This window comes from Arctopsyche grandis, chromosome 2, assembly GCF_051622035.1.
Source record: "Arctopsyche grandis isolate Sample6627 chromosome 2, ASM5162203v2, whole genome shotgun sequence".
In the NCBI taxonomy this organism is placed as follows: Eukaryota; Metazoa; Arthropoda; class Insecta; order Trichoptera; family Hydropsychidae; genus Arctopsyche; species Arctopsyche grandis.
The window spans coordinates 33,813,364-33,828,045 of NC_135356.1; the positions used below are offsets into that span (position 1 = coordinate 33,813,364).

Genomic DNA, 14,682 nt, shown 5'->3' on the forward strand with positions numbered 1-14,682 from the left:
TGTGTCAGCCTACGAACTTTTCAGCCCACCTAATATGTATGTACATAAATGTAGATCAGTGGTTCTCAGGTGAAATTTCACCGTGGCCGCACAGGTGATAATAGTAGTCCCTGGTGGCCGCACCAAATTTAATCAAATAAATTAAAGTTACAAAAAAAAATCAATTTATTCATAAAATAAAAGAAATTTTAACATTTTGGTATCTATTTATTTAATAATAATGCAATGGAAATTGCTCAATACTCCTTTCTTCAATAAGTTTGCGTCTGTCAGCTGATTACTAAATTTGTTTTTAATAAAGTGCATTACACTGAATGATCTTTCGCAATATACGGTAGTGGGAAAAATAGACAATATTAATAATAATAACAATTGTTGCCAAATCTTTATATTATTAAGTACTTGATCGTAATTAATTTCTAATAATGCATATTTTACGTTAGCCCAGTTAATTAATCTCAATACTGAAAATGATTTTAATCTATTTTGTAGTACTAGGAAATTTTCATTTTTCATCATAATAAAAGGGGAAGATACAAAAGAAACAGTTTTAAAAAAATTCAATTCTTCGAACCTTTTATCAAGTTCCAGATTCAGAGATTTAAGACACTCTATTATTTTAAGTTTTAATTTTAATTTTGAAGTTGTTTCTGTCATCCTATCTATGAAATCACTAACAGAAGATAAAATTGAAAAATTGTCATTTTCAACTTCTGTCACAAGGCTTTTCGCTATATTTTTTATTTAGTTTGTCAATGATGAGCATGGTTTCTATTATTGTTAAGTTACTTTTTTGTAGTTGTTTATTAATCAAGCTAATGTGCGGCAAAAAATTCTTTAGGAATAAAATCGACCCTTTTATATAATTACTTTGAAGCTTTTCACTTAAATCTTTATGATTTACGGCCAAAGCAGATATATGTAACATAATCATTTAATTCACAAAGACGTTGAACACTGTTATCAAAACTTAGCCATCTAATATGATTGCAATTGAGCAATATATTGTGTTTTTCACCGTTGATTTCTCATATAGGACTAAACATGTTCGACAATTTACTACTGGTATTAATTGCATTTAATACTTTTCTCACAGTTAACTCCACATCTTCCATGCATTTAATAACAGATTTACGAACTAGCACTTCTTGATGCACAATGCAATGCATACGAAATATTTCGTTTTCACAGTCTTCGTTAAATAAATTTCATACAGCCCTATTGTGACTCGAATGACCTCACTCCCATGTGTGCAAGTCAGTTTCTTATAGTTCTGCATACTATTGAGAACACACTACGGATCATATTCGCGTGGAAGAATTAATTTGGAAGAAGAATTTTTTATCAGATGCACAGGATTGGTCCATTATGTCGACAGGGGTCGGCAACCTTTTGAGTCGGAAGAGCCAAAAATTACAATTTACAAAATTTCAAAGTTTTTGAAGAGCCACAAAATTTTTTCTTGCCAACAATAAATAGTACTGCATAAATAAAGTTTTTTAATAAAAAAAACTAATCTATTTATTCATACATATGTAAGTAGTGTTTTCACAACAAATTAGATAATATATATATACATATATGGCATTATTAAATAATTACTTATTATTTAAGTAAAAAATTGAAACAATTAAACATTTACTTACAACACTAACTTGTACTTCAATAGCACACAATTGAGCAAACAAACGTAAGAATTTCGTGGTTTATTTTGCTCTGAAGAATCGTTGTTGCCCCTTTATTTTTTCCTCTCATACTTCTGGCTCCATCAGTTGCTATTGAAACGATTTTATTTAAATCGATCTTATTGCCTTCAAGGCATTTTTGCACGGCATTCGCTATATCTTCCCCTCTAGTTTGTCCCGAGAGCGGTAACAATCCTAGAAGTTCTTCTTTTGGACCTTGGGATGACATATACCTGACAAAAAGGGCAACTTGTGCCGTGTCTTTTATGTCGCAAGACACATCTATAGCAAGTGATAAGACAGAAGAAAGTTGAATATCTTTCACCTGCAAATATGTTACATTTGAAGACATTTTAGCTATTCTATCTTGTACTGTTTTAGCGGATAGTGGCAAATCTTTGATTTTTTTCAAGATTTCTGATTTCTTCGCCGGCTGGATATTTACTAGCAAACTCAGTATGGTGTTAGTGAAGTGTCTCTCTAAATTTGATTTCTTATTGTGTGCGAGTTTTTTTTGGCAAATGAGACAAGTCGGAAGGCCATCTGAGTTGCATATGAAAGCGAACGACTCCATCCAATCCCGATTGAATTCTCGATGCTCTTCTTCAGTTCTTCTCTATTTTTTTTGAAGATGCCATGCTTGCGGTGAAGCTGTAATAAAGAATTTTTAAAATTATTATTTAGGTATCCAAAACAGCATATGACAAGTTTTGCAATTATTTACTTTGCTTGATCAAGTTTTTCTTGCAAGGACTGTTTAATTTCTAGTTCAACTTTCTCTATGTCATTGTCTATTATTTCTATATCGGGCTCTGAAGTATTTGGACATACTTACAACCATGTTTATTATTGATGATTTATTCTTCGCTGTATCGAAGAACTGGACATATAAATATTGTAATAAAACGTACTTACATAAAAATAGATAATCTTCGTACAATTAACAGAAACAACAGCGTCTTAGCACAACACACACACCGCGTAACGAGATCTAAGTACTTGAAAATCCAAAGTACGACTGAGAAAATCATATTCGATTCTAAATAGCACAGGTCTCATAAAAAGAAAAAAATGTCAATATATGCTTCGAATATCATTGCAGCTGAGGACAAAATCTGCAACACGATTCAGGCCGTGCGTACCATTTCGTGGAAGCGGCGAGCGAATGACGAAACTGCGAGCTGGGGTGAACGCTTCACTGCAAACAAATAAATTATGACCGTATTGTTCTTGGGATTCGAGAGGAATTCGAGAGCTTCCGACGGACTGACGTCAGTGACGACGCGTGTCACGGGGGAGGGGTGCGGTGAAAAGCGACTACAAGTGACTCGGTGTGATAGAATCGGTGCCTAATCCTCGTTAATCAATTCAGAACGAATTAAAATTTTTTTTTTTTTTGATAAAATAAATAATGTTTGCGTATGGAACTAAAGAGCCGCAGCTTCACATCCAAAGAGCCGCAGGTTGCCGACCCCTGGTCTAGTCCGTATCTCATTGGACCGGAAGCGGAGCGGTCAGAAAGACACACGGTATTCGCAAAGTTTTAGTTAAATTATGTCGAAATGCAGTAAATTCGGACGAGGATTAGTGTTATCGGGGCAAACCAAATAAGTGATTTTAAATGTACATACATATATCTATGCATATTTGGAAAATATACAGGAAACCACAAATTCGGTAATTATTTTCAAAATATTTTATTAGCCCTTTGAATGCAAACCAACGCAGATCGGCGTTTTGCCAACAAGTCCCTGTCGAAAATTCAAAAAAAGTTTACTTTTTTCTGATCTAAGAAATTTTTGTTGATTTGTTAAATGGTTTATCGTTTCTGACATAAGTTAGAATTCAAATTTGGGCCAAACTAGACGGCAAACTAGAATACAAACTTTAATAAGCAATTATCATCAATATTAGAATCGATCACATGGTACTCGATAGCTCTCGACGAAAGTGATGATCGAAAAGATACCCCACAGTTATTAATTTTCATACGCGGATGTAACTCTAAATTTGAAATTATTGAAGAGCTGTTGTCATTGGAATCACTTAAAGATCAAACAACGGGAGCTGATATTTTTTAAAAAGTTGTTAATTGCTTAAAAAAAATAACAACTGACAGAACACCAAGTTTGACGGGTAAAAATATTGGACCATTAAAGAAAATCCGGGATAAATTTTCCAAAAAGTGTCCCGATTACAATTTAATTATAATTCATTGTATTATACATCAACAAGTATTGTGCAAAAATGTGTTAAAAGTTGAACATTTGACATCTTGTATTATTAAACTTGTAAATTTAATACGATCGAGTGGCTTGAAATACAGACAATTGATTGCTATCCTTATTTCTTATCCTTTAAGTTTGTAATTTCAATAATTTCAATAATTATCACGTTTAGTTTCCGAAACCGTAAGCATCTGTATTTCCTGTCGTGATGTTTCTAAATATGTCATGGATTGTGAAGAAGGCATCGCAACACTTGCAGGTGGAGTTGCAATGATTTTTCGGGGAACATTCCTCGGAACATACCTATAAATATAAAATGATTATTTATTTGAAAATTTTGAGCTCTTCTTATTTATTATATAAATATTATATTATATAATATTTACAGTGAATTGTTTGGACCATGCTGAAATCTCGAATGGTTCATCGTTAGAACAGGGCCAAGTAGGTTGAATGTGTTGTCCAACTAAAAACATATGTACATACAATCTATGTAAGAATTCTGAAAACAGTTTTTCATATTCTATAAATACACATTTTATTGACATAATAACAAGTACATATTAATATATGTATATGTAGATACTAAATTGATGAAATTATACGTAAACGTATAATTTTTAGGATTAAACAGATTTACTAAATCCATGGAGGATTCGTAGAATGTTAATATGTAATTCCAAGAAGTACACCTGTGCATACTTACATATACATACATATGTCGCCATGTAAGAGATCGATATCAATTCAATGGGGGGGAGGAGGGGTATTACACTGCTGATACTTATACATACATACTACAATATAATATTCAAATTTCTTATTTACTGATTGCGTTCATTTAACTGACCAGCTCTGTTGAAATTGTGAAATCCGTCAGTCATGATAAAATCACGATCTATGCACTTCCCGTCTGAAATAATAACAATATCGAAGGTTATTTATGTAAGTATGTAAGGCTCCCTCTTGGGACCTCTATTATTCAATATCTTCATCTTCGATATTGAAAAATGTTTTCAGAATTCAAGTGTACTATTATTTGCTGATGATATGAAGATTTTCAAGAGAATAGACAACCGAAATGATGCTTTGGCCCTACAAGATGATTTGTTCAGGCTAGAGGCTTATTGCAGCATAAATAAGTTGGAAATTAATGTAGCAAAATGCTCCTGCATAACCTTTACCAGAAAACTATGTCCAGTTGACTTTCCTCATTCAATCAACGGACATAGACTCACAAGGGTATCGGAAATTAGGGATTTGGGAGTCTTTTTAAACTCTGATCTATCCTTTGGTAAACATATTGACAATGTTGTAGCTCGAGCGTCGAAGGCCCTCGGGTTCGTCATCCGGTCCTCCAAATGCTTTACTTCTATTAAATCATACAAAATACTATATTGTGCATACGTAAGAAGTATTGTTGAGTTTGCATCCCAAGTTTGGAACCCAGAGTACTCTGGTGCAAGAGACAGATTGGAGCGCATTCAGAAGAGATTCTTGATGTACATCAGTAGCCGTTTTGGACTATCCTATACTTCCTATGAAGATGCTTGTAGGTGTCAGCATCTACTTCCACTTGTCAAAAGAAGGGAGATAGCTGACATCTCAACAATTTTGAACATCCTTAACGGCTCAATCGACTGTCCTCAATTATTGAGCAGACTATCATTGCGTGTGCCAAATAGAATGACTAGATGTAATGAGCTCCTTTACATACCTAATACTTTTTCTAATTATGGAAGAAGCTCATTCATCTGGCGTGTAAGCTCCACCGTCAACACACTAACTTCTGCAATTTCTATGTTTGACTTATTTAATATTAATGCTATACAAGATAGAGTGATTATTGCAAACTTGTTTTTCGATGATTAATTTTATTGAAAATTTACGATTGTGATTATGAATTTTTATTTTGATGTATTTATTTTGTCTTTTTGTTTTTTGTTATAAATTATATTATTTTTATTATTTCATAATTTTTATCATATTATTATTCTTATTATTTTGATATTTTTATTATACTGTTATATATATTTTTTTCTTTTTTATTTTTCTCTAACTATCTTACTCTATTATCATTTTTGTTTCTTATTTTAAATGTTTAAGCTTTTCTTTTTTTACCTATATGTGAAAATTATTAATGGTTTACTTAACATAATTATGTTTTTTTACTATCAATCTATGTAACTTAATAAACTGTAAGTTTTCCAAATAAATAAATAAATAAATGTAAGGTTTGTAAGGTGGTAGAATCCGTGACATTAAATTTGATAAATTAATAACAAATGCATATTCACATAAATTTAAATAAAATAAAACTGTTCAAATAAACTTAATAAAATGTTTACTATTAGATAAGCCATGTTTAAAGCATTTATTACGTCCGTGAAATGTTTGGTTAATCTTATGTGATGTCTATGGGAAACTTTACATTGTCATTTATCGCAGAATCAAACATTCATCAGGACTTTTACATACATATGTATATGTAAGTTAAGGTAACTATTAAGCATGGTTAATCTAAAAATAATGTACATATTGTGATAAATATGAAAATAAGAATCTCAGCATTACATTAAATGATAAGTATGTACCATAAGAAAGTTTGTACGAAAATCTTGTACATATATTGTGTTCTTCGTCTGTTCAAAGGGTTTCTAAACAAAATACCTACAAATTAATCAAATTGATGTGTTTGTTAATTTTTATCGTGTGAAAATAATTTATACCCGCAATAAAGCACATTGGTAATAATTAGTCACCGGACCCAGAAGGTGCCGCGTATTGTTCAAAGGTTGTAAATGCATTGTTAAAGGTTTGCCGAACCTATTTTTACAAAGGATTTACAAAATGGAACAATGGATAGCACTGTGACTATCCTACCTCTAGTAATAATACGATAATACGAATTCCATATCCAGTTCCTAAATAGCAACTGGATATGGAAACATCGGTAGTAGATATCGTGCGTGTGGATGGTTCCATGAAAGCGTTCCCTCTAAGGTGTGCGCGCGTGTGAGACACCTTAGAGCTTGGACGGAACGTTGGCGTCAAGATGTTGCATAAGTCCCCCCCCCCCCCCCTCCCCCCTTCTTCGCCGAGCTCGGCCGAGAGCCGAACGCCGTTAGCCGAGTGCGCCCGACTTCAGCCGAGGCCGCGCTCGGCTAACACTTTTACCAACACATGTACACATTGTAAGCGTGGCCGCTCGCCGTAGCAGTGGACAAAAAAATTCACCCAATCTATGTAGTCTAAATATTTATCAAATATGTATATCCATATGGTGTTTGGAAAGTTGTGCATATTTAAATTCAATTCGACTATAACTAACAAAAATATATTCGACATAATTTTCATTTACGATATTTTCATTTAATCAGTGTGATATTTTGAAACTTATAATGTACTATATACTAACTATGTATGTAGTAGCACTCGAAAAAGAGTGAACTCGGGCCCTGAAACTTTTTTCCGCCTCCCCCCCTCTCGTCAGCCCTTAGTAGATATGGGCAAAAATGGCAATTTTGAACGAACCGAACGAATTTTTATTCCCGGAAACAGTGGCGGACTGGGACTGAAACCAGTGCTTGCCAGGAGTCAGAGGGGGCTCCCACCCAGGGCTAAAAAAAAATGTCTTCCCCCCCATATAACAAAATTTTCTTCTTTCCATCACGCTAAAAATCAAGGGTAAAAAATAAATAGAATTTTCAAAAATGCACGAATCAAAATTTAAAAGTGCAATTATAATCAAATGTTATTTTGGAAGTATGAAATAAATTTAAATCGCTGGTTGATGATGAATCGTCCTATAAAAAAAACTTTTTAAGTGAATCTGCGTGACATCATTTGTTTCAAATAACACGCGTGTTTATGGTTGCAATCAATCGGTGGGTCTCATAATCATATAAAAAAAATAATTTAATTTTTAAATTAATATTTTTCAAGCACGGATTATCCGCACCCGGATGATTGAGAGTATACTGTATATGTAAATTTATTGAATTGTAACGATGAAAAAAATGGTCACACATACATTGTATGCTAATGGAGAGGGCGGCAAACAGTTTCGCGACGAATCGCAAAGCAACGCAATGCAAGGGGACGTCGAGCCGCCATTTTGGTGCTGATGGAACGACTATTAACTCGGATCGTGATTCTAGTATTGATCATCATGATTAGAGGTAGGACCGGAAGCGTGCCGTTCATTTTTTTGGACTCTTAATTTCTAAATAGACCCAAAATGCCCTGATTCCTGGAAAAAGCTGACACTATCACTGATACACGGATCGCGTGATAATATTGATAGCGAGACGGCCCAACGTGAACATTCGTCCAAAGAGGCTGCGAAACACGCAAATGACACGGAAAGGCCGCACCGCACGGCTCAATCGAAAAAGACGAGACGCGATTCCAAGGTCGGTTCATACATATGTTCATACATGTTCATACAGGCAAGCCGACGAATGCAACAGTGTTCCCGAGCTCGCAAGATTCGCATTAGGCTCGATATTTTTCTTGTGCTGCACAAACCATAGTACATATATGGTCATTACCATTACGTATATGGTCGTACTTAAAACGAAGTGACCGCGCGACAGAAAATGGCACGCGCGTCCACGGCCTTGGCCATCGTTTGCGCAAAGAACGAAAGCGCGTCGATATTGCCGAACGAAACGGCTACCGATGCGGGAAAGCCGGAAAAATGAAGAATGGCGTCGCGGAATCGGAATCGGCCTGCAATGAATGGCGCAACCAACTGATTGAAAGGGCTAATTAGCTACAATAAGAACGTACCTGTGGGCGAGTGGGGCAGCTCAGCGTCGTATATTCACCGCTACTGACCGTGCCGTGCGATTTCCAACCGAATTTGGTGTTCGGCCACCTCACAGACTACATGTCGTCTCTCTTGCACCTTACATATTACGCGATACAACCATATACATAACGAAAGCATTTAAATTGCAATTACCGCTTGAGTTAGTACGTTTAGATAAAAAAAAATTCGGGTGTGACCAACCCATGACTTTATCTATATATTTGAGGACATATAAGAAGGTTACAAAACAAAATTCGATATTGAACTGATGACTATGATAGCGATACAAATTGAGCGCAAATGTATGGAAACTTCCACAAAACTACTTCCGGTTGTCAGATTTTGTTCAAATTTTTTTTATTACTAAAAATCACTATCAGTATTATACTCATTAAATATCAAGAAAATAAAAATAATTTTACAGGTCAAAATAAAATAATGAAATATTGTTTTAAAAGAAAAAAAAATACTGATTCCGGTCTACAAATTCTGACCAAAACCCTACCAGCTCAAAGTTAGTACATAAAGGATAGAAATATAAATTTTCAGCTTAATACGTTCAGGGGTGTGGACAGAGTAGTGGGCACAACATTTTTCACCTTTCTACGAGGAAAAAAATCCCACTTACGGTTTATAAAATTTAATAATTTTTTTTTTATTTTCATCACATTGAATTTTCTTTGTGACGAACACACATGTTTAACACTTTGCACTCTTAATGGAATTTCTCTTCACCACTAGTCTACTCTGGGATGGAATTTTTTTTTTTTTTTTTTTTTTTTAATTTTAGTTGTTCATATTATTAATTTATGTCGAATATCAAATTGGTGACTTCATTTTATCCAAAAATAGGCAATTTTTTTTTTAGATAAAAACTAAATATTATGCTCAGTTATTTTGGGACTATCTGTTTGTCTCTAATTGTAACCATAATAACATGATGTTTATTTGGGATTACATTTTTCGAATATAGTCACTAAATTCAATTATTTCAAACCAACATAATTACCAAATCGAACTAAATTATGAGTTTTACATTTCTTGTATTATTTATGACAGTAGTTTTGTATAATAAATGAGTTTTATTACTAGAAACTTTTAAAATATGCCTGTAGAAATATTTTTATACCTACCCTATAGTTCGTTAGCCAGTTTGGGTCCAAGGATGCAGAGCCATTGTCTGTTTACTCATTGTATTTTAATGCGTACCCACCCTCATAAAGTGTCTATTGGTTAGTTTTTTAACTGTTAGTTAAAATCACATTTTCTATTCGTTACTTACTTGTAGAAGACATCGAAAAAAAAAGTGGAGTCGAAAAAAATAGTGGAAGAAAATTCGAACGAAAAAAAAATCGAAGTCTGATTCGGTTAGTGGTTTGGGAGATAATTGAATTCAAAAACTTAAAAAAAAGAGGACACCTATAAGGGGAGGTACCATTCCTGGTCAACATAAAAATTTTATGATAAAATTTTACGTCGTGTCGATAAGAATTTCAGTAACCGATACTAAGTTTCAGTTCGATAAGACTAACGTTGTTAAAATATCCCCAAAATACACACACACACACACACACACACACACACACACACACACACTTCTTCTAGATCATGAAAACGTGATCAGTGATCGATTCTCAGTTCGAATCAATCAAAATCTCGAATTCGAATTTTCGAATGATCACAAAACTGCGTCTATTGTTACTACGTACATAAATAAAGTAAAAATATATTGAGATAGAAAACCAATCCTTATAAACGTGGTGAAATAAAAAAAAATTGCCAAATAAATGAAAAATAGGACGGAAAAAAAAATCCGTAAAAAAAATATATTTACGACTTTTAAAATTCGCTAGACAATTAATTTGAAGTATTTTAAAGCAATGAAATATAACAATTAATAGGAAAAATATCTGACTATTGATTGAATATTTGAGTTTTATGACCGCAAAAGCCAAAAAACTGTAAAAATCGCGGATTTTTTTAAACGCTCATATCTCGTAAACGATCACCCACCAACAAAAATCTCAATGGGGTGGGTGTATGTCCCTTTCGCTTCTTCAGTTGTATGAAGTGTCTTCGTACGGAGTTTTGCGCTGTACATAATCAGTAAATTCAAATAGACCGTAGTGCTTATTTTGAATGAAACATAACACCGATTATTTTATTTGATTGCGATGTGTTGATTGTGCACAGCAAATATCTACATACATATATAATATGATACGTACAGGACAGGTATTTTTGCGTGTTCGTACACGTAAAAGGCCATTTGAGACATATGTACATGCATATGTACGTAGGTATGTACCAACGGCTAGGCATGTTTCGTGTACGGGCATGTCGATTAGTGGGGTTGGCGTGTGCGTCGAAATTAGCTGCGTCGTTCGCATATTCGACCAATCGCTATCGCCGAGGGGGAACCCCCACTCCCAGCCATTACATCGGAAACGCTGCTCGCAGTCGGCAGAAGTGGTGCGCCCATCGCGGTGAGTGCACGTCGCTGGGCTCTCGGCTCTGAGTTCGTGCCAATGCGGACCGCAATGTTCGCCGCCATTTTCCGGCAGAAGTGCAGCGGCCATCGCGGCGGGTGCGCGTCGCTGAGCTCTGAGCTGCCGCTACCCGCCCCCCCCCCACCACCACCCCCAACCCCCCGCAGGTACGCTATTATTGTAGCTTTATTGTTGCCCTTTCGATCGTTGGTCGCGTTTGCCGTGGGGTGGGGTTGATTGCTTTCGTCGATCGATTGCACAAGTGCTGGCCGAGGCGTCTGCGACCAAATAATCACAGCCACCGCGACCTTGGAATCGCGTCTCGTCATCCCCCTCGACTGTGGCGTCGTTTCCTTTCCGTTTCTCTCTCTCTATCAATATTACCACGCGATCCGCGCATCACTGATCCGGTGAGTGCACAACGCTGAGCCCTGAGCTGCCCCTCCCCGCCCCTCCCCTCCCCCAACGCTATTATTGTAGCTTTATTGGCTACGTTCACACTACCGATATCTACACCCGACATTTTCGAATTTTCCATATCCAGTTCCTTTATTGCAACCCGTGGTTGCTATTTAGGAACTGGTTATGGAAAATAGCCATTGTTGCCGCGTTTCAATCGGTTGGTCGCGTTTGCCGTGGATTGATTGCTTTCGTCGATCGATTGCACAAGTGCTCGTCGATTGATTGCACATTTGCCACCAAACAATCAGAGCCACCGCGACCTTGGAATCGCGTCTCGTCATCCCCCTCGACTGTGGCGTCGTTTGCGCGCTTCGACGAATGCCTCGAAATATACTATATATAAAAACGGACTGTCGCTAAATATATATATATTTGTATATTGGACGATCAACCGTCAACCAGTATGGGGAACAAAAATTTTTTTTTTCATTTTTTTCAGTTTTTTCAGCTTTTTTCATATTTCTCATTTTTTCAGCTTTTTTCATATTTTTCAGTTTTTTTCATATTTCTCATTTTTTTCATATTTTTCATTTTTTTCAGTTTTTTCCCGCTTTTTTCATATTTTTCATTTTTTTCAGTTTTTTTCATATTTATCATATTTTTGTGCTACGGGCGCCAGAGGCGTCCGTAGCACTGGGGGCGAAGGCCCCGGGGGCGCCGGGGGCAAAGGCCCCGGGGTGCCGAAAGCAACGGGGGCGCTGGGGGCAAAGGCGTCGAGACGTCGGCGATGCGCAAAACATAATTCGTAATTCGTATTCACTTCGTAATTTGTCAATCGTAACTTCTAATTCGTGCATCAATTTCTTTCCGAAACCAGTCGATTCAATATCTTTAACTTTATTTTTATTCGAGTTTCATTTCCTTTTTGAAACCACCCGTTGAAATCAACGGGCCCAACACTAGTATAAAAATAATTACTGTATTGAAATTGTCGGTCATATCTACATAATTTCATAAATGCTCTCTGATAATTTCATAAATGCGAATAAATTTATTCGTCAAAAAATCAATTTTATTTTAAATTTTGCCATAGTTTATAGCATAGGATATATTTTTAGATTTTTTTCTCTTCAAAAAGTTGTATAAAAAAGCTGGTTACCCTAGTCAAAAATTATAGTTTTTTGCTGACACCCAACAGAGTCCCGAAAGAACGCGGTCATTTCCTGAAAATGAAGCTGTACTTCCAGCCGATCCAGAACTGCTGATACAAGTTGCTGAGGTTGTGTCCAAATATCATCAGGTATTTTCGAAAATCCAGAGATTGATAAACTTTCCAATGTGTTTTAGTGTGGCTTTTTATTTGTACTCATTTAATTGACTTCTAGCCGATCCTGAACTGCTGATAAAATTTCCCGAAGTTGTATCCAAATATCACCAGGTATCTTCGAAAGTCCAAATATTGTTAAACTTAATTGTGTGCTTTAGTTTGACTTTGGCTTTGTACTCATTTGAAACGTACGTTTCTATTTCAGATAGTTGCTGATAACAAACGGAGTCTCGAAAGAACGCGGTCATTTCCTGAAAATGAAGCTGTACTTCCAGCCGATCCAGAACTGCTGATACAATTTGCTGAAGTTGTGTCCAAATATCATCAGGTATTTTCGAAAATCCAGAGATTGATTAACTTTCCTATGTGTTTTAGTTTGACTTTTTATTTGTACTCATTTGAGTGACGTTTCTATTTCAGATCGTTGCTGATAACAAACGGAGACTGGAAAAAATGCAGTCTTTTCCTGAAATGAAGCTGTACTTCTAGCCGATCCTGAACTGCTGATAAAATTTCCCGAAGTTGTATCCAAATATCACCAGGTATCTTCGAAAGTCCAAATATTGTTAAACTTAATTGTGTGTTTTAGTTTGACTTTGGCTTGGTACTCATTTGATTGACGTTTCTATTTCAGATCGTTGCTGATAACAAACGGAGACTAGAAAAAATGCAGGCTTTTCCTGAAAATGAAACTGTACTTTTAGCCGATCCTGAATTGCTGATAAAATTTCCTGAAATTGTATCTAAATATCATCAGGTATTTTCGAAAATCCAGAGATTGATAAACTTTCCAATGTGTTTTAGTGTGGCTTTTTATTTGTACTCATTTAATTGACTTCTAGCCGATCCTGAACTGCTGATAAAATTTCCCGAAGTTGTATCCAAATATCACCAGGTATCTTCGAAAGTCCAAATATTGTTAAACTTAATTGTGTGCTTTAGTTTGACTTTGGCTTTGTACTCATTTGAAACGTACGTTTCTATTTCAGATAGTTGCTGATAACAAACGGAGTCTCGAAAGAACGCGGTCATTTCCTGAAAATGAAGCTGTACTTCCAGCCGATCCAGAACTGCTGATACAATTTGCTGAAGTTGTGTCCAAATATCATCAGGTATTTTCGAAAATCCAGAGATTGATTAACTTTCCTATGTGTTTTAGTTTGACTTTTTATTTGTACTCATTTGAGTGACTTTTCTATTTCAGATCGTTGCTGATAACAAACGGAGACTGGAAAAAATGCAGTCTTTGCCTGAAAATGAAGCTGTACTGCTAGCCGATCCTGAACTGCTGATAAAATTTCCCGAAGTTGTATCCAAATATCACCAGGTATTTTCGAAAGTCCAAATATTGTTAAACTTAATTGTGTGTTTTAGTTTGACTTTGGCTTTGTACTCATTTGATTGACGTTTCTATTTCAGATCGTTTCTGATACCAGAAGGAGACCGGAAAAAAGGCGGTCTTTTCCTGAAAATTAACCTGTACTGCCAGCCGATCCAGAACTGCTGATGCATTCTCGCTCGTGATGAGGTTTGTACCATCGCTGTATGTACGTCAAAAACGACACACGTCCATCATTGTCATCGTTTCATCGTATTCTCCAGTGAATTCGCTGCATTTTTCTTTTATAATTTAGAATTTGGTATCTGCGACGTGCCGCACCTATGTACTCACAAGCGTGATTGATGTATTTTTATTAAATTCACTGTAGTCATATGTATCTAATTTTAAACATTT

General features: G+C 35.6%; 1 protein-coding gene and 1 long non-coding RNA gene across 2 annotated transcripts; both read right to left on the reverse strand.

The window, feature by feature from the left end:
- Nucleotides 1-1,344: 1,344 nt before the first annotated feature.
- Nucleotides 1,345-2,259, reverse strand: LOC143922394 (general transcription factor II-I repeat domain-containing protein 2-like). Its single transcript, XM_077445619.1, has 3 exons — nucleotides 1,758-2,259; nucleotides 1,656-1,660; nucleotides 1,345-1,389 (listed from the first exon to the last, which is right to left on the reverse strand). The coding sequence occupies exons 1-3, from the start codon at nucleotides 2,257-2,259 to the stop codon at nucleotides 1,345-1,347; spliced, it is 552 nt and encodes a 183-aa protein (XP_077301745.1).
- Nucleotides 2,260-3,083: 824 nt separating this feature from the next.
- LOC143922777 (uncharacterized) lies at nucleotides 3,084-4,373 on the reverse strand. Its single transcript, XR_013261654.1, has 2 exons — nucleotides 4,300-4,373; nucleotides 3,084-4,216 (listed from the first exon to the last, which is right to left on the reverse strand). It is a non-coding gene; the product is annotated as an uncharacterized LOC143922777 (long non-coding RNA).
- Nucleotides 4,374-14,682: the final 10,309 nt, after the last annotated feature.

Bases quoted from the DNA above. Each gene is read 5' to 3' on its own strand.
- LOC143922394 (XM_077445619.1), bottom strand. From the start codon at position 2,259: ATGGAGTCGTTCGCTTTCATATGCAACTCAGATGGCCTTCCGACTTGT.